General features: G+C 37.2%; 1 protein-coding gene across 1 annotated transcript in view; it reads right to left on the reverse strand.

The window, feature by feature from the left end:
• The window catches only part of NAF1 (nuclear assembly factor 1 ribonucleoprotein), a 46,908-nt gene extending 29,536 nt beyond the window's left edge, over positions 1-17,372 (reverse strand). The window contains exons 1-2 of the mRNA XM_008685592.2: positions 16,853-17,372; positions 12,644-12,812 (exon numbers count right to left, since the gene is read on the reverse strand). Of these exons, the coding sequence (XP_008683814.1) occupies positions 12,644-12,812; positions 16,853-17,181 (498 nt within the window). The 5' untranslated portion in view covers positions 17,182-17,372. The remainder of the gene's footprint in view (positions 1-12,643; positions 12,813-16,852) is intronic.
• Between the last annotated feature and the right edge of the window lie 1,664 nt (positions 17,373-19,036).

Here is a 19,036-nt window from a genome sequence, read left to right on the forward strand (position 1 = left end):
CCCTACTTTTGGACTGAGACAAAGCCCACTGGTTATTAAATAAAGTCAGGATCATGTAGGTAGAACAAAGGAAAAGGAAGTCTCCAGAGAGAAAGTGCTGTTAGACCTTTTGGGAAAACCACTGAACTGAGGAGGAGGGTAAACCAAATATCATGAACACTTAGAATGCAAAATCAATGTTATTCTCAAATAAATAAATATTTGGCCACAGAATTAAAAGTTCCTGTTTTGTATTTTCTATTAAGAGGAATAAAGGTCCACAAGATATTATGTTTGGTATAGATCTAAACTCTGATACTGTTTTGATTTCTTTTAACTTTAAAATATAAAATACTCCTGTTTTTTAAAAAAGGAAAAAATTAGTAGTACAGAAGGACTCAGAGTAAAAAGCAAAAATTCCCCTATCTTATTACTTTCAACCCCCCATCCTTCTCCATAGACAGCTGTTAACAGTTTATCTTTCAAATACATTTACCATGCAGATTTAAACTTTACATTTCTAATTGTAAAATGTTTTACTTATATCCACATTATAATGCAAGTTATCCTTTTTATCGATTGTATTTTGTACACCTTTCTACACCAAAACATAAACATCTAATTTTTCAAACATTCTAACAGTGTATCACTGTATAGACTGTAACTTAACACCAGTCACCTGATAAAACATGTCTCTCTTTAATTTTTGTCATTACACACAATGATAAAATGAACCATCGTTCACCTACACCTTCATGTAACTCCTGTGATAAATCCCTGTAAGTGGAACTGCTAGATCCAAATATACAAACACTTTTAATTTTGACATATACGACCAGGTTTCTTTTCCAAAAGGTTCTGTCAATTACCAATTCCACAAATGATGAGAGGTTTTCTCACATTCATGCCATCACTGAGAAGCAAACTTTAAATCCTTGCCAGTGTGATAGGTCTACAATATAAAATAACATCTTGCTTTTATTTTAACTTCTTCATGAATCAGGAAGACTGTGCATCCTTGTAGGTTTCCTGGATATCCAATTGTGTTTATGAATCGTTTGTATATTTTACACATTTTTCTTTCAGAGGGTGTATCTTTTTATTAATTTATAAGAGAACTTTAGGTTAAAGAACATTTGCCCTTTACCAAATATGAAGAAAATATCCACTCCCTTTCCTCCCAGAATGGTTTTTAGTATTTAAGTTGCTTAATGAACTTCAGCATTTTAATTTTTATGTAGTTAAATATATCAAGCTTTTTTTTTTGGCTTTTGAGACTTATGTCACAGAGAGAAAGATCTTCCCTATAACAAAATCACTTTTTAAATTCACTCATATCTCCACTGCTTCTCCAATTTCATTTTTAATACTTGCATATTTGGACCATTCGTAATTTTATTCTTGTTTAAAAACAAGGCACAGATCGGCTTTATCTTTATCCATATTACTGGCCAATTATTCCCAAGTGTTATAGAATAATCCCTTTTTTCCCCTACTGATATGAAAAATAAATTTTAACACATACTAAATGTACTTATATATTTGGGTTTTTTACTGCAATCTCCATTCAGGTCTACTAATCTATTTCAGTGTCAGTACTAAACTATTTCAACAACTGAGCCTTTCATTACATGTTTAATATTTTGGAATAAGGCTAGTTCCTCTATGCATTCCATCCATATTTTCCCCCTGGAATTTTTCTAATAACTATTCTCATGTTTACTTCACTGGACAAACTTTAAAACCATTCTGTCATATCATATTAGTCTTGTTAGTATTGATTAAAATCACACTTAATTAGATTATCTTAGATCCTAAATAGTCCTTAGGTTTATTTGAAGCTATCTCATACCTTATTTGCTATTATAAATTCTTTGTTACTTATTATCTTTTATTGCTATTATAAATGCATCCTTTAGAGCGTATCATTTGAACACAAGAAAACATCATGCTGAAATTTATGGCTAATGACTTTCTTGTATACTTCCAAAAACTAAGTCCTCCTCCTCCTTTTCAATATTATTATATCATATTTTTCACTTTTCAAATACTATTGGTTGGTATGTCCAGAATATCAAGTGTCAAGAAACTGTAATGATAGTGGGCACGATGTACGACTATTTATTAGAAAAGTTTCAAATGTTAAGCGTAACGATGTTTCTTGACTGAAATTTCTTTTTAAAAAGGTTTAAAAAATGACCGTCTATCTCTACTTGTGCTCCTATTTGTGTGTTTTTTTAAAACAGACTGTTGAATTTCATCTAATGCCTTCTCATCATCTTTTGAGATCATTATAACATAATTTACTATAAGGTGAACAGGTCAGCTCCAGGGTCTAATGAAATCCTGATGTTCTCCTCTTCTAAGGATGTCTATGAGACACATCTAGCAATGAGGAAGACAGAGGAAGATGTAGAAAGCCAGAATATCTGTAGTGATGCAGGGACCTACTCTTTTGGTCAAAAGCAGAGTCTGTCAGGCTTTCTTAATTCCTGTTTTCCTGTTTCCAACCTATGTATTTACAGGACAAAATTGCCTACAAATGGGGAGGATTTCTGTCTCATATAGAACTAAACTTAAGAGAAAAAAACAGATACTGTTATCTGTGACCACCACCGTACCTCTAATTCCAGTTCAGTGATCCCAGTACCTTATAACATAGGATTGTACATACAGTTTGCTGAGCATTTCTAACAAAACAAAACAAAACACCAATGAAGGCATTAAATTGCCTCTTGATAGTAACAGACCTACCTATAAAAGTGATGTGCATGAAATTTCCATCCCAAATACTCTGCAGAACATAAAAGGTATATAAAGAACTAAATACTGTACATAAAACTTATAAGAAATAAATGAAATCAGTCTAGTACAATTTCAGATCAAAAGTCTATTACGGAACTTACCTTTGAAAGTGCAATTATGTCAAGTAGTATGTTTCCTTTGGAAATGGCAGACATTTTGGGGGTTGGATCAAAGAAGAGATATATTTGTCCCTTTTAAACAAGCATGCTTTCCATGGGCTTTCCATAAAGATTTCTGTCAGGCTCGAAGAGGCAGAACTTTAGAAGGTTAAAAGGAAAGTTCCTTGGACTGCTACGTCAGGTTGGGCAGTATATGATCTTGTCTTGGTATCTGGATGTCAAATGTTATTTTCTCTTCCCTAACTATGAAATCTGAAGTACTGACCTCGACCAAGCCTAGTTAGTCTTTATTAAATTATCCTGCTAATTTTTTTTAAAACAGATTACTGTCTAACATCTTCTGTGTTTTCTTGCTTAAAGTCCATTTCCCTAACTAGACAATAAATCCAACAATAAGCAGGACTTGGTCAGCCTTGCTCATTGCCATAGCACCCAGAACAATGACTAGCACTTAGTAGGTGTTTAACGTATATTTATTAAATGAAATGACTTATCTCATCAGTCTGAGTTAAGCAAAATTCTGAGAAGAGATCAGTCTTTCTCAATCAGAGCAAAATCAGATAATGAAAATATAATTCCCAGAATTCAAGAGAATCCTCAAGGAATTAAAGTTAAAAAGGCAGGCTTCTAAAGAAGCTTCACTGCCCAGGACTAATGCATAGATGCCTTAGGTTTGCAGCAGCATTTTTACAATTATTAGATTAACACCTGGCTCCTTGATAACACAGCAGCTGTTCAGCAGCTGTTGCCAGTAAGATAACGAATAAATCTGCTCAGTCGCATAATCTCCTTTCAAGAAATAAAATCACTTTACTTTTCCATGAGCGGGGAAAGGATGTGCTGATGTCACAGCAAAGAGAGAAAACACACAAACTTAAATTAGGGAAAAAACAGTAGCCAGAACACATATTGAAGAACATTACCACTCTTGACTGGACACATAGGATATAAAGAATTCGAAGTAAAAGGCATGGTGATAAACTAAAAAACTAAAGGTAGAGGTGATGAGGGAAACCTGGGATAGAAAGACCTTCTCCATCATACAAGCAAAATCCAAATGTACTGAAAATAAAGATAAGAAGGCTACTTACTGCAGGTAAGGAAGATTAAAGTATGAGCCTGGATTACCCTACAACCCTCATGGAAAGCTGGATAAGTGGGTAAGAAAGGCTCCTTTTATTCTGCTTATCCAATACCAGACACTAACTACATTTGATTATTTAAATTTAATTAACTAAAATTAAGTAAAATTTAAAATGCAGTCTTTGGTTGGACTAGCCACACTTCAAATGCTCAACTGCTACAGCAGTAACACAGCGTGGATATAGAACATTTCCATCACCGCAAGAAGCTCTACTGAACAGCACTGCTTTATGTTTTCATACATCCAAAAAGCCCTCCATTACAAAACATACACCTGGTATTAATAGCATCACTCTATTTTTTGCCATTAATACAAATATAATTTTAAGGCCACATTATAACAGCATACACCATATTGCTATGAAGTCTTTATTTATTTATTTATTTATTTATTTATTTATTTATTTATTTATTTATTTATTTATTTATTTATTTGACAGAGAGAGAGAGACAGCCAGCGAGAGAGGGAACACAAGCAGGGGGAGTGGGAGAGGAAGAAGCAGGCTCCCAGTGGAGGAGCCCGATGCGGGGCTCGATCCCAGAACGCTGGGACCACACCGACCTGAAGGCAGAGGCCTACCGACTGAGCCACCCAGGCACCCCTGCTATGAAGTCTTAATGATAGCCTGAATACTTTACCTGGGAAACGATCTGTGATAAATCTCTATTTTTGCTAGGGTTACTTCCCTCAAATTATGTCTTGGGGTATAGTATCTACAACTAGAGATAAATATCCATGCTATCATTTAAATAAAGTTAATATTATGCTTACTGGCTCAAAACAAATGTTATTCATAATAACAAAGAATAGACACAGAAAGGAAGAAAAATACTTCACATCATTAGCAAAAGAGAAGGCCACAAGGAAATAAAAATCCCCAGATACATAATACCATTTGGCAAATGAACTACTAAAATTCACCATACTAAAGAAATTCAATCATGTATTTCCTACAATCTACAGTTCCAAGTCAAAGGCTCTATTAAAAGACAATATGGTCCAAGCATATGCAATTTAAGGAAGCTTACATTACGACAGAATCATCTATCACCATGACAAAACGCACTACATTATTCAGAAACCAAATAATCAAGGAAGTTCAAATGATCAAATTCTAATGTTGCTATGTATGCATGTCTACACAAGTACTAAAAATACACCAGACTGCAATCTACCTGTTACTAGTTCTGAATCTGCTCTCCCCCACTTAAATACTACCTTAGGCAAATCACTTTCTTTCTCAGAATCAGTTTTCTTATCTCTAAATAGTGAGAAAACTGAGCAAAAGTTCTGAATATTTCATGCAAATGGCTAATACAATTTAAAAAATGTTCAACTGCATGTAATCAAAATGACAGCACATTAAGATAGAAATTATATACCAGCCTCAAACACAACTACTATAATTCTGGATAACAGATGCCCTTAACTATAGCATTAAAGAGCATGGTTCTACCTATACTTCTGAAATATTCATGAAAGAGCAATTATTGTTTGTATTACAAGAATATTATTATCTTCTGATTCCTGAACACCTGGTATGGCCTACAAGGTTGTTCAGTTAAGCAAAACATTCAAATGAGTACCACATAACATTAAAAATCTCCCATTAAAAAAATTAAACTACAGACACACTAGTTAAAATATGGATGTCTAAGACTTCTAGTGCAAAACTGGAAGGAACTAATGGGTCAAAAATGGCCCTCTAAGAAGATGACGCCTGTAAATTACCATGACCTTGCATTCTCTAGCTCTTTGAAGACTTATTATTGGGCAAGAAAAAAAAATCAGTAATTTATGATTTTCTGAGACAAAATTATCTAAAGAACCTTGATTTGGGTTTTCACTCACAAACCTAGAAAAAAGGCAGCAGGGGGTAATGGAAAAGGAATCAAACATTCCAAATGGCCACTAATCCCTTCTGGTGCTAGACTGGGGAGAATTTTTAAAAGTAAGGAAAGTGGAATAAAATTATCTGACCACTTTCCTTGTGTTACCCAAGAATAGAGGACATGCATGTGGCAGCCAATTACCTGATGCTATTAGGTGAGCCTTCACTTTTCAGATATGGTTGGAAAGTAGGATCCAATCCCTGGAGTACTGAGAGCCATGATTGGAAACTTTTTTTTTTTTCCCTATAGCTGGTAAAACATATTGGAAAAACGAATGGATTAGGTCTGTACACTGTGTGGTAACTAAGGCCACATATAACATTTAGTCTAATTCATCAACTTAACAAAAGTACTTTTACAATGTTCCATGGAACTCAATACACATTAATTGCCCTTATTAATTACCCTGTTGTGTATGACACTAAACTTAAGATTGAGACTAGCCCATTAAATATTTTCACCTAAAAAATGAAAACCAACACTTCTTTGCAATGTCTTCATATTTTTCTTTTTAAATAAATATTATGTTCTTGCCCTGTTTTTCTCTAAAACTGTCAAAAACAAAGTTCATAAGAATATCTTCAAAAGTTGACTCACATAAAATTGTAATCCATCTCAATAAGAAAAAACCTTCAACAGTATAATTCTAAGCATTATCTTTTATGTTACCCAAGGAGTCTTTATTTCATCAAATCTAAGACACTGACTTTATATATCACAAAGATAAAAGCACTGCCAAGTAATTGTAAAATGTCAACAATTATTAGAGCCAAATTTCAAAAGGAACAAGTGACCATTTTAAAAGTGACAACTTCATGGGGCGCCTGGGTGGTGCAGTCGTTAAGCGTCTGCCTTCGGCTCGGGGCGTGATCCCCGCATTCTGGGATCGAGCCCCACATCAGCCTCATCCACTAGGAGCCTGCTTCTTCCTCTCCCACTCCCCCTGCTTGTGTTCCCTCTCTCGCTAGCTGTCTCCCTCTGTTAAATAAATAAATAAAATCTTTAAAAAAAAAAAAAAAGTGACAACTTCAGGTGTATGGATGATAAATGAATGAACAAAGAAACACTCCCTGATCCCCTACTATGTAACCAACACTGGGAATACAACTGTCATGCAACAGACTCTATCTAATCAGTGGGAAAGTTCATATTCTCCTCACCCGTCACCTTTCCATACCTATCCTATCCATCTTGCAAATCCAGGATGACCTCCTTGACCATTGCGCTTTAAGTTATCTCCTCTTCCACTCAATCCTACAACTTTGTATGTCCAGTACCGTTCATCTCACATTCAATCCTTAACTTTCTAGTGTCACTTTGCTTTTAGCAAAAGTGTGTATGCTCACTCTCTAGCTAGATTCTCTTTTAACAGACATCTGTCTTTATCCTCTAAAGTAATCAGAACTTATTAAAATCTACTGAGGAATGGGGGAATATAATAAATGGAATGCTTCTGTGTAATAACCACATATATATGGTATATACACACACACAGCAAACATACATCCTTACTTAACTAAATAAAACACTATCTGAAGTGTATGGATCATTTCTGTTTGCTATAAGCTTTAGTAAAATAACTTTGTATAATGAAACACAAAATTTTAATTTTTTAAAAAATCTGAGCACTATTTTTAAAGAGCACCAAATATTAATTTAAAAATATCTCCTCTCAAGTACATAGAGCCATTTCTTAAATATCATTTTGAAAAGAATGTTAAAAAGTGTCATCAGTATTCTATGATAAAGTGTAATAATTTCAAATACATTTAGAGTCATAAAATGCTGAAGTTGAAAAAGGCCTGCATTTAGGGCAAAACTTATAAAGTAAGCTATGCCTTGAAACCAACATATTCAGTCAATGATTATTAAGTGAAGACGCTAGGGCACTGTAATTTCATGCACGGCAGGAGATCAAAAAGTATGAAATAATCCGCTGTAACTTCTGACCACTTGAGGTGGCCCAGATATTTCCATATCCTCATGTTAGGATGTTTTACGATATGTGTCTGCACTGCCAAAACCAGAAAGAAAATATAATATACTCAACCTAACTACAAAATGCATTTGTTTTACATTATAATATAGGCAGTCTCCAAATTATGAAGGTACCAAGAACTGCATACAAGCATTACATTTTTTCTTAGTCATGCTATATTATGTGTATAAATACACACTAATATGCCTACTGCAGTATTATCCATTTTTTGTCCTCATAAGCACTGTAACCATAACTTTTAAATGTTATGTAAAACCTTTCAGGTTTTCAGAAGAGAAAATAATAGGCATTAATTTACAAAATTCATTTCTAAAAAAAGTTCTGAAATGTCACAATCCCATAAATGTGTTTATGATTCTGAATTTTTAATTATGCCTGATTTATTTAAATAAACAATTCAAGGCATAAATTGCTGAGAAAATTTTTCAAAAATGACCTAATTTTCCAATTCACTGAAACACTGAATAAAACGTATGTGGTTTAATGTAGTTTCAAAGCTGAAATACGTATGCCGCTTTACATTTACTGTGTAGGTTATATATAAACCTTCTCAGCATTAAAGAGGAGTTTATGATCAAAAGAATAATTCCACTTGGTTAAATTTAACAGCATATATTACATAACTGTGACATTATAAAAAGAGCCAACTAAGACTACTCTCCTTTTCAATGCCTCTATAGCTAACCACTCCTTTTTTTTTCTCTTTTCCTCATCCCTTTTTCTAAATCAAGATATAACCATATCCTGTCATCCCAAGGGATTGTTGCAACTCTCTAAGGCTTAATTCTAAAAGAGCAATCTTGAGGTTACTTCACTGTAGCTCCCATATACTTACCATTAAAGATCTGAAATAGTTAGTAGTCAGATCACCAGGATCTAACTTCCCAACAATGGAAAAGATTTAAAAAGCTAGATCCAGGGAGGTGACATTCCTGTCTGACAAACAGACCAACTGGAGGTAAAACTTAAGCTCCGCATGCCTGAATGGCAAGAGAAAACAGCCCAGAATATAAGACAATTTATATAATGGACATAAAACTGGGTTAAAATGGGCATGTCTGGGGTGCCTGGGTGGCGTAGTTGTTAGGCATCTGTCTTCGGCTCAGGGCGTGATCCCGGCATTATGGGATCGAGCCCCACATCAGGCTCCTCCGCTGGGAGCCTGCTTCTTCCTCTCCCACTCCCCCTGCTTGTGTTCCCTCTCTCGCTGGCTGTCTCTGTCAAATAAATAAATAAGATATTTTTAAAAAAAAAATAAAAAAGGGCATGTCTATGTTCCAGAGATCTCTAAAGATCCAGCACAAACTCTGAAATTGATAGAACTGCTTGGCCCATTTTAATTTAGGTATACCTTTTAGTAAAGACAACCTGGATAGAATGGTTCATTAATTTTCCTCAGCATTTCATTAGGAAATTAAATAGAATACATAGATCAAATGCTCCATGCACAATCCCTGCTAAGAGGATATACCAGTATGACCTGAACAAAATGGTACATTTGACACTGGCTAGAGCTGGTTTTAACAAGAGGGGACAGTTCCCAGGAAAGTCGACTGTCATTTTCAAAACACACATACACACACACAAATACACATACACAAACAAACTAATCTAATAAGTAATAGGTTTGTCCCAAAATTCAGCAAAGAAATATAGCACTAATTGGCTGGTTCAAGGGGAAGATCAAAGTAGAAGACACTGTATTTAGAGCCAGGGTCACATAATCTACATGCCAGCTAGAATTAAAAAAAGATTAATCTACAGGTAAACTGAAGAAGTCAGTGAATAAAGAAAGAATAAAATGACACTCAGAGAACTATGAGAATATCCAAGAGGCATATAAAAGAAACAGCATGGTTATCCTCAAGAGCTGCCTTAGTTCCCAATGGTTTTCCTAACCAAATAAGTTTACAATGTATCCCCCTTCTCTTGAGGTAAGTGGAGAGTCTTTTTTGCTCACAACCACAAGAGTCTAACATTAGCCACATGTGATAACCCTTTCCAAGTATTTCCTTTGTACTCTCTATACAAGATGACTATTATTACCAACTAAACAGCATCCCTTTCTGAAATGGATAGAAGACTTACTTTCTTATGACAGAGAACCCATTCCTGGTGGTTTGCATGCGGTTGGTATCGCCCACCCAACCCTCAAGCTCCTCGAAATACACACACATTCACACTCCCTTTCTGTCAACTGGTTTTTACATGTTCCCGCCCTCACACTTGCCCATGTGCTTTCTCTAAAGCACTCACTTTCCTACATACCCTCCCACACAAATGGGAGTGACTATGTGACTCATGCCCAAGCAATCCAAATACACATTCCACTAGCCTCAGTGATGTGTTTAGGGCTGTGTACTAGGCCCCAGGTAAACCAGTACAAGTCCTCCCCATGACTTTCATGTAGGAATACCAATCACCAAACTGCCAGCCCCATGGAGAAAAACCTACTAAGCAAGAAAGAAGGAGAGTCCTAAAGATACTGAGTACATGTAGCCATACCATCCTGGTCTTCAGGACCAAGTCATTCTCTTCCCTTAACTTCAGAGTCGGAAGTTCTGAAGGAGTCCTAATATACTCTTTCGTGGCCCTAAGTCAAAGATTCATGGCAATCCAGGGAACTCATTCCTCTACTTAACTCTAGTAGCAGTGGTCTCAAGGACTAGGAACGTCCAATAAGTTGCCTTCCTAGTCATGTAAATATAAAGTGAACAGCTACTCAAGAATCCAAAGCTGAAAAATAAAAACTATAATTGCTTCTTCCATCCTTCTCAAAGATCCCCTGGAATTGGCATAAAAAAGAACAGATTGGCCCACGGTTCAAGTTTCAAAAGCTGACATACCTTTCCAGCAAAAATGTAATATTCTGATATGAGCCAAACGTACACTCTCACAATTTAATAGCACTTCCAAAATTATACTTGTCTCCGTTTATTTACTGTCTGCCTCTCTCCATCGGGCATATATGAGAGCAGAAACTGGAGGTCTTGTTTACAGCACCTACTATATGGCCGGTGTGCTATAACAGTTGAAGAATGAATGAATGTAGGATGCCTATTGTTCTCTCGTTCATTCCATAATCATATATTACTGTTGACTGACAACCGTATCTGTCAAGCACTCTATTGGACACTACAGGAACTACAAAGATCAGATATGAACTCAGCCCTTCAGAATGTGGTCCCTGACCTCGGTGTGAACATGGACCCTTTTAGTTTTCTGAGGAAAATATGAGCACTCTACCAAGAAAAATACTTAAACATATAGACTAAGACTTTGCATTAAATTTCAAGAGAGTCACAAACTAAGAATTTCAGGTCAAGTAAGATAAATAAGAAAATGACACATATAAAAAGTACTGTGGTCCTTTACTTGTTGATTTTTATACTCTGAGAAAATTTGAGTAGAAAGGTGACCAAGATACAAGAGAAAGACCAAAGAAGTCTCCCAGTAATTTCACAAAATAGTCATAAGTTGGGAAAGCCTTTGCATAAAAAGACCAGTAAGGGATAGCAATGTCTGTAGTATGAAAACAAGAACCACTGATGTGAAGCTGCATAAAAGCCCTAGGGGTTTTCAAAACATAAAGCAGAAGTGAGATAGGAAATTTCTCATTACAAGTAGAGAAAAAGAAATAATATTGGTAGAATTCGGGCATGAAAAGGTGCCCAATTACCTCGAGACTTTTAAAATGTTTTCGAACCTTGCATTAAACTCTTCCATTGATTTAAGTATTACATAATAAATGTAATTAGCTTTTTAAAAAGCATTAGTAGTAACTATAAAGTACATGTGGGTGTAGGGAGAGTAAAAACGTGGCAATACAGCCTATATTCTGAAATTCCGAGGAGATGTTCCTCTTGGATCATGAGGTTTCTTTTTTTTTTTAAGATTTTATTTATTTATTTGATAGAGATAGAGACACCCAACAGGAGAGGGAACACAAGCAGGGGCAGTGGGAGAGGAAGAAGCAGGCTCCCAGCAGAGGAGCCTGATGTGGGGCTCGATCCCAGGACTCTGGGATCACGCCCTGAGCTGGAAGGCAGACACTTAACGACTGAGCCACCCAGGCGCCCCGGATCATGAGGTTTCAACCAAACTACCATCATCCTTCTAGGATGGAAGGAAGAAAAGAAAATAACCACATAAGAGTCAACTTTACAAACCAAACCTATCAAGTGCCAATAAACACCATCCTATAATAAACAAGTTTTCTCCATCTGCAACAAAAATGCTCCCAAAACTTCAAGTTAATAGGAGTCCTAAGAAACTCAACCCATCTAATTTTACTTTCTACTTCTCTTAAATGCAATCAATTAAAAAGATTTCAATTACTGCTGAGCAACATTTTCTTACTTGTGGACAAAAAAACCCCCAAACAAAAAACAAAAACCAAGGTTGTAAATCTACATAAGAAATCTTCGTAGGAAAGATAAAAAACAAAAAATAGCAAGCTAACGTGGATGCCCATCAAGAACTATTATCAAATATTAGAGTTAGAAGCAACCTTAGAAACCTTAGCAACCAGATCAATCTTCTCTTTTATTTAAAAAAACCAAGGCACAGCAAAAGTATGCCCAATAAGAGGCTAAGAAGTCTCCAAATTTACAGAGCTAGATATAGGCCAAATGAGATCAATATTAGTATCATAACATATTTTATAACATTCAAATTAGGTTTAGTAACAAATCTAAGTACTTACATTAAGGAGTAACTCATCTTTTGTTTTAAGAGGAAAATTCTTACTTTCCTTCTCAGTTTGTAAATCATCTTCTCCATCGGACAGCAGTGGAGGAAGTGATATACAAGAGGAAGATGATGAGGAAGATGACGATGAGGAGGAGGAGCTTGAACTATCTGAATCTGTTTCACTGCAGGGAAGAAAAAGTCAAAAACTTAGTAAAGCATTATCATAATGGTATCAGATTATAATTTTTCAACTAGGAAATATCTACTATGTATTTATTGTTGCCGATATAATTCAAAAGCTAACATTTCAAAGTTGACTATGGTATTTGGAAAGTAGTCTTTAATTCATTGATAACATTTTCAAAACCCCTGCTATAACCCAAACCCTATTATTATAATAGTCTCACATATCACACATTGGTCTTAATATAATTAAGCATGTGGCAAATCACTGACAAAAGAGAGCTTTGGACTAAGGCACCTTTCTTATTAGTCATCAATGACCAGATCATTTACTTGCCAATAAAATGTTCTCAGTCTTCATACAACTTGGAAACTCCTGAAAGTTACCAACCATGTTGACCACTCTACTCTAAAACTCCCTTAGCCCTTGGCTCCCACAGCAATTGCTACCAGTAATCCTCCTCTTAGTTTAAATTTTGTTTGCTGGCTTTCTCCCTCAGCCCATTTTATGAGCTGTTTTTAAAAGCTCCACCCTCATTTTCTCTTCTCTCTGTCCTCTTCCCATGGATAATGTCATTCACTCAAATGATTTCAATCATCACCCATGTATAAATAACTCCTAAATCATCAGCCTTGATATTGGTAACTTCTAGGCTCCACTCCTGATCTCCAGCTGCATACTGGCCACCTCTGTATGAATAACCTACACTTACCTCATTCTAGCAACTGGAAAACACACACACACACACACACACATAAACACAAAACAAACAAACAAACAAACAAAACACCCCACATTCTCCTTACTGAACCTGCTTCTTTCCTTGAGCCTCTATTCTATTTCATTGCTTAGTCTTCAATCCAGTCACTATACGTAGAAACCCTGGAATCATTCTGAGTCAATGCCATATCACAGTCAATGATAAAATCCTACCTTCAAATGGCAAACATCACTCCTATTCCATTTCTCAATCCATTTCCACTGTTACTATGACCCTATTTAGAGAAGATCATCATTTCTCACCTATTTTTCTGTAGTAATTGTATGACTGACGTCAATACTAGAAGTCTCTTCCCACAACAATCAACCCTTCCTCCTACTGCTGTTACCTTCATCCTCTCATGACCTTCCATCCTAACAGTTCACACGCTTGCTTTAAAAAAAAAAAAAAATCCACAATTGGACATTAGATATGAAGGAATTATCAATTTTGTTATGTGTGATAACTGTGATTACATAAAAGAATATCCTCTTAGAGAATGCATGCTGAAACATTTAGGGACAAAGTTCATAATATCTACAAATGACTTTAAAAGGGCTCAATAACATACATATGTGAAACTAAGTTCTGAAATGTTGGTAAGTGTTAAAGCAAGGTGATGGCTATTATGTGTTTGTACCGTCCCTTCCATTTTTTTATTAAGAAAACATTAAACATAGAGAAAAGCTTTAAAATTTCTCTATAAATCTGTAATGTGTACAAGATAAAGGCCATCTCAGAGCCCTTAGCAATCAGGTTCCTGGCAACCTTCACAATCCCATCTTCTGCCACATCTAGCACAGAAGCATATAAAACGTCCCAAATCCCTTTGTACTTTCACTACCTCATGCCATTATTTGTGCTATTTCCTTTTCTGGAATGTCCCCAGGGCAGAAAAGTCCCATTCCTCTTTGTAAGCTCAATTCAAATATTATCTCCTCTGAAGTCATCCCCTATCCACCAAAAGTAGTAGATTTACTTCTTTCTGTATCTCTCAGAGCATTTTTTTTCAAACTGTCTAGTACAGCCTGTCTCATACTATCCATAATTCACTGAAAAACATGTCTTCTCAGATGGATTATTAAGTGCTTGAAACAAAGGCACTAGTTCTGGCAAGTATGGTCCTTCCTTCTGTTGCAGGGATAATGGGCACCCATTCACAACCGAACTCCTTCCTCTATTACTATATTATGAATATTCCCCTCTCTCCCAGATCATTCCTATCAGCATACCAAATTCCACAGTACCTCTGTTGAATTCCTCCAGCTATGGCCTCATTTTTCCCCTTAAAGTTTCTTGACAGAGGTGTTAACACATGCTTCTCTGCTCCTTTATTTTCCAATCAGTCTTTACCCCAAATTGGCTTCCATCTGACCACCACTCCTTTACAAGGTCACCAACAATCTCCATGTTGTCAAGTTCGGTGGACGTCTTTCTGTCATCTTAACTTTTCAGCAACATCTGACACGATTCCCACTTAACTTCCCCAAAAAACTTCCATATTTTGGCATCCAGTATGCTACTGTGGTATTCCACCCTCATGCGTGGAATACCTTTTAATCACTTAAGAGAGACTAAATAGACATAACATCCAAATGCACTGTTTGAGAATCTTGTTTGAATTCTAATTCAAACAAACCAACTGTTAAAAGACAACTACAGAAATACGAATACGGACTGGGTATGAGGTGATATTAAGGAATTAGGGTTAATTCTACTATGTTTCATAATGACATGGTGGTTACATAACAAGTACTTTATCAGTTAGAAATGTAAAGAACATATAGATAAGGTGACATACTGTTTGAGATTTGCTTTAAAAATCTCAGGTAAAAAAAAACATTAGAAATACTAGATAAGACAAGATTAGCAAAATACTTGAAATTGTTTGAGTGTGGTGATGAATACATTTGCATTCATTACATTAGCCTCTACTTTTAACAAATTTGAAAATGTCCATAATAAAAAGTTGAGTAAATCCTAGCTGTAAGCTGATGTTCAAATTTACATCGCCAGTCCAGAACTGTCCTCTCAACTTTAAACTCATTATCCTACTGCTTTTCTGACATCTCCAATTAGCTGTCAAAGAAATCTCAAATTAACTGTCCAAATTGAACACTCCTATTGGTCTCCAGCTGCCATCCCAGATAGGTTACTCCCCATTTTACTAAACAGCACCATCATCCACCCAGCTGATGCCTCCTTGTCTAGCCCAGTACCCCATCTATTAGAGTGACTTCAAAATACTTAATCCAGACAACCATAGTCGCATCCTGGACTCATGCAACATCTTTCCAGCTCTTTCTACACTAAGCCCTGTTCCACTCATGCTTCTCTGCTTTCACTCTTGAACCCAGTTCAATTCCTTCTCTACAGAGCAAAGCTTATTAGAATATTAACTAACTAGAATATTAACTAACACTTAGAATTAAAACTTTAACATGGCTACACAGTCTTACAGGGCTGGGCTCTTCTATTACTTTCTCCATGCCTTGCTTGTTCCTGCATTGTAATTTTCAACACCGCTCATCTATGTACTGATGTATTTAACTTTATTTTTCATCCTTCTCACTAGGATGTAGGACAGGGATATTTTATTCACCTATTCAGTTTCCCACATAACACACTCAAATATCTGTAGACAACGTTCAGTGTGATTTAGTAACATCCTACAACCTTAAGTCCGCTGTCACCACAGGTTTCATATTTAAAAGACACGGGGAGGGGGGTGCTGTCTATAAAACCTACCCAGATCATACAACAAGGCTAAATAACAAATGTTTCGCTAATCTCATGGGCACGTGCTCCCTGCAAGGATTCTACAAAATTATCAGGACCCAAACTGGAAACGTATAAAAATCCTTTAACTGGTCTTTAACTCATCTGGTTCAAAAAACAAGGCCACACTCTAAACCCGATTCTTCCTAAAAAGATCTGACACAAAATTTAAGGTTATGACCACAAAAGGACACGCCAAATTGAGTGGTTATCGAAATAATCCAATATCCCCAGGGGTTGGTCATTTTGTTTGTTTTTGTTTTTGCGATCTATATATTAGACCTTTCAGACTACCAGATTTAGTAAAGAGGGCTCTGATTATTAATCTCGGATTCGCAACGCGATTTGCACAGAAGGGCAAGAAATGGGCGGTCCGAGCTACTTGTCAACACGTGCGCCGCGAGCTTCAGCTACCTCTCCCCTCTCCCAGGCCCACGCGGGCGCCCTCTCAGTCCCCGACCCCGGCTACCCCCGCAGCTCCAAGACCCCCAGCACCCGACCTGTCCGAGTCCGAATCCGAGTCCGAAGTCTCCAGAGAGTCTGGGGTCCCCGCCTGCTCTGCAGCGCCTGGGACGGTGACGCAGTTCCCTCCGGGTGGAGGTTCTGGCCTTGACTGCGGCGCGAATTCAAGCGGCTGCTTCTCTGCAGGCTGAGCCTCCGCGGCCTGTCCGGTGTCCGGCGACTCCTCATCCAACTGCAGTGACGGCCCTGGCTCTGGGACAGGTACAGAGCCCGGAGACCGCGCCGCCTGACCTTGGCCATCCCCCAAACCGGTGCCATTAAATTTGAGAGTTTCCAGCTGAGCGGCGGCGGCCTCCACTACTTCCATGGCGTCTATTCAGAGACCCAGTCAGGCTCACGTTCAGGGCCCTCACACAGGCTCGCGGCTCGCTAGGGAAAAGATGGAACAACCCTGCGGGCTGTTACTGCACCTGGGCCCGACTTCCCACGTTTCTCGGGTAACTACACGCCGAACTGCTTGGAGACACGCCCCCGCCGTTCACACAGCGGCACTTCCGGGGGAGCGTACTACGTGACGTGACGCGATTGCGCTCACCGGGAGCGGGGCAGGGCCTTTGGAAACCAGACCTCGCGCGGTCCTAAACCCGCCGTTTTCATTACCTCCTCAAGCTACAGCTCGTATCGGTGGGATCAAGCGGTTAGGCTTTCCCGGGCCAATTCGACTTGAAGCGGAAATGCGAAGGAGGGCTTGTAGGACAGAGGAGATGGCTGATTGTATGAATCTCTGTACGTAAGAAACTTGAGCCAGGAACTCTTGAACAGACACTTCTAGTAAACTTCGTTAAATGAAGCTGCATAATAGATAGCAAGGACGTTAACCATTCATCTCAAAAAAATTACTACACCTATTCCTTGAGTTTCTCCAAAACACTCTCAAAAAGAGCAGTAATAGTGGACGTAATCGTTGCTGCCTGTTGATGTTATGGCGGTATCTATATGGTAGTTGACGCCACTTCATAGAAAGGGTGAGATGGGACTAAAATGAACTAACTTAGCCTGGGGAACTATTATTCTAAATCATAAAGAAGATAAGCAAAAAGTTCTTAGGATTGAAGCAGAGATCGGAATTTTATGGTTTCCTTTTAGAACTTTAGTTCAATGCATCAGCGCCTCCAGCAATAATAAGTAATAATCCTCGTTACCATTTATTAAGCATGCAGATGTGCCAAGGACGGTGCTAAAGATTTTAACAATTATTTACTGAGAATGTATTGTATGCACACCACAGTAGCAGACCTTCATAGAAACTTAAGACTAATACATAGCCTTTTATTTTAAGGAGCTTACAATCTAACTGAAGTAAAAAAGTCAATGCACAGGAGATAACTAGAAAGATATTTGAAACGTGGAATACAGGACACAAGTTCAGCCGTCATAGGAAGTTAAGTAAAACTGGTGGACTGTATCATGGAAAGCCTCCAAAGAGAAATGGGAATTTAAACTTGAGATACCTGTTATTAACGCAGTTGTTAACTAAAGCTCAGTGTTCCTAGCTAAATAGATCTGTGTTCAAATCTCAGCCCTACCATTTCCTTGTTGGTGTAATTGTAACTTTGAGCAGGTAGCCTAACATACCTAACGCTGGTTTTCCTTACTTAAAAAATGGAGATAAAAATGCTATCTCATTTAGTTCATGTGAGCACTAATTAAGGTTTTATACAAGAAAATGGCACGTGTCATACACATGTTAATGTGAGAAATAGTTGATAAATAGAACAATGAATGAACTTATGAATAAAATGATACTTTAGCAACAATGATCTTGCAGAGATATGCAGTATGAATGTGAAGAAAGAAGAAATTTAAGTCAGAATGCCTTTCCCGCCAGGTAAAAGTCTGTTGCATGCTTCCATGAATTGAGCGATGAAAGTCTGAACCAGAGTTAGAGTCAACGTAATAGAGTAAAGGGAATCCCCAACATCAGAAGAATCAAAGTACTCTAAAATTTCTAACCGAGGAAACTAGGAAGGAGTTGGTATTACCAATAAATACGAAGTCGGAATGAGGTGATGAGTTTGTGGTATTGAGTTTGAGGAAAAATTGGACAGTTAATTGAAAATGCCTGCAGGCATTTGAAAATATGAGACTGGAATCCAATAGAAAGTTTACAATCAGAAGCATAGGTTTGGGAGCAATTAAAATACCCATTTGTTCATTCAGAA

The sequence above is a fragment of the Ursus maritimus genome, unplaced genomic scaffold (assembly GCF_017311325.1).
Source record: "Ursus maritimus isolate PB19 unplaced genomic scaffold, ASM1731132v1 scaffold_11, whole genome shotgun sequence".
In the NCBI taxonomy this organism is placed as follows: Eukaryota; Metazoa; Chordata; class Mammalia; order Carnivora; family Ursidae; genus Ursus; species Ursus maritimus.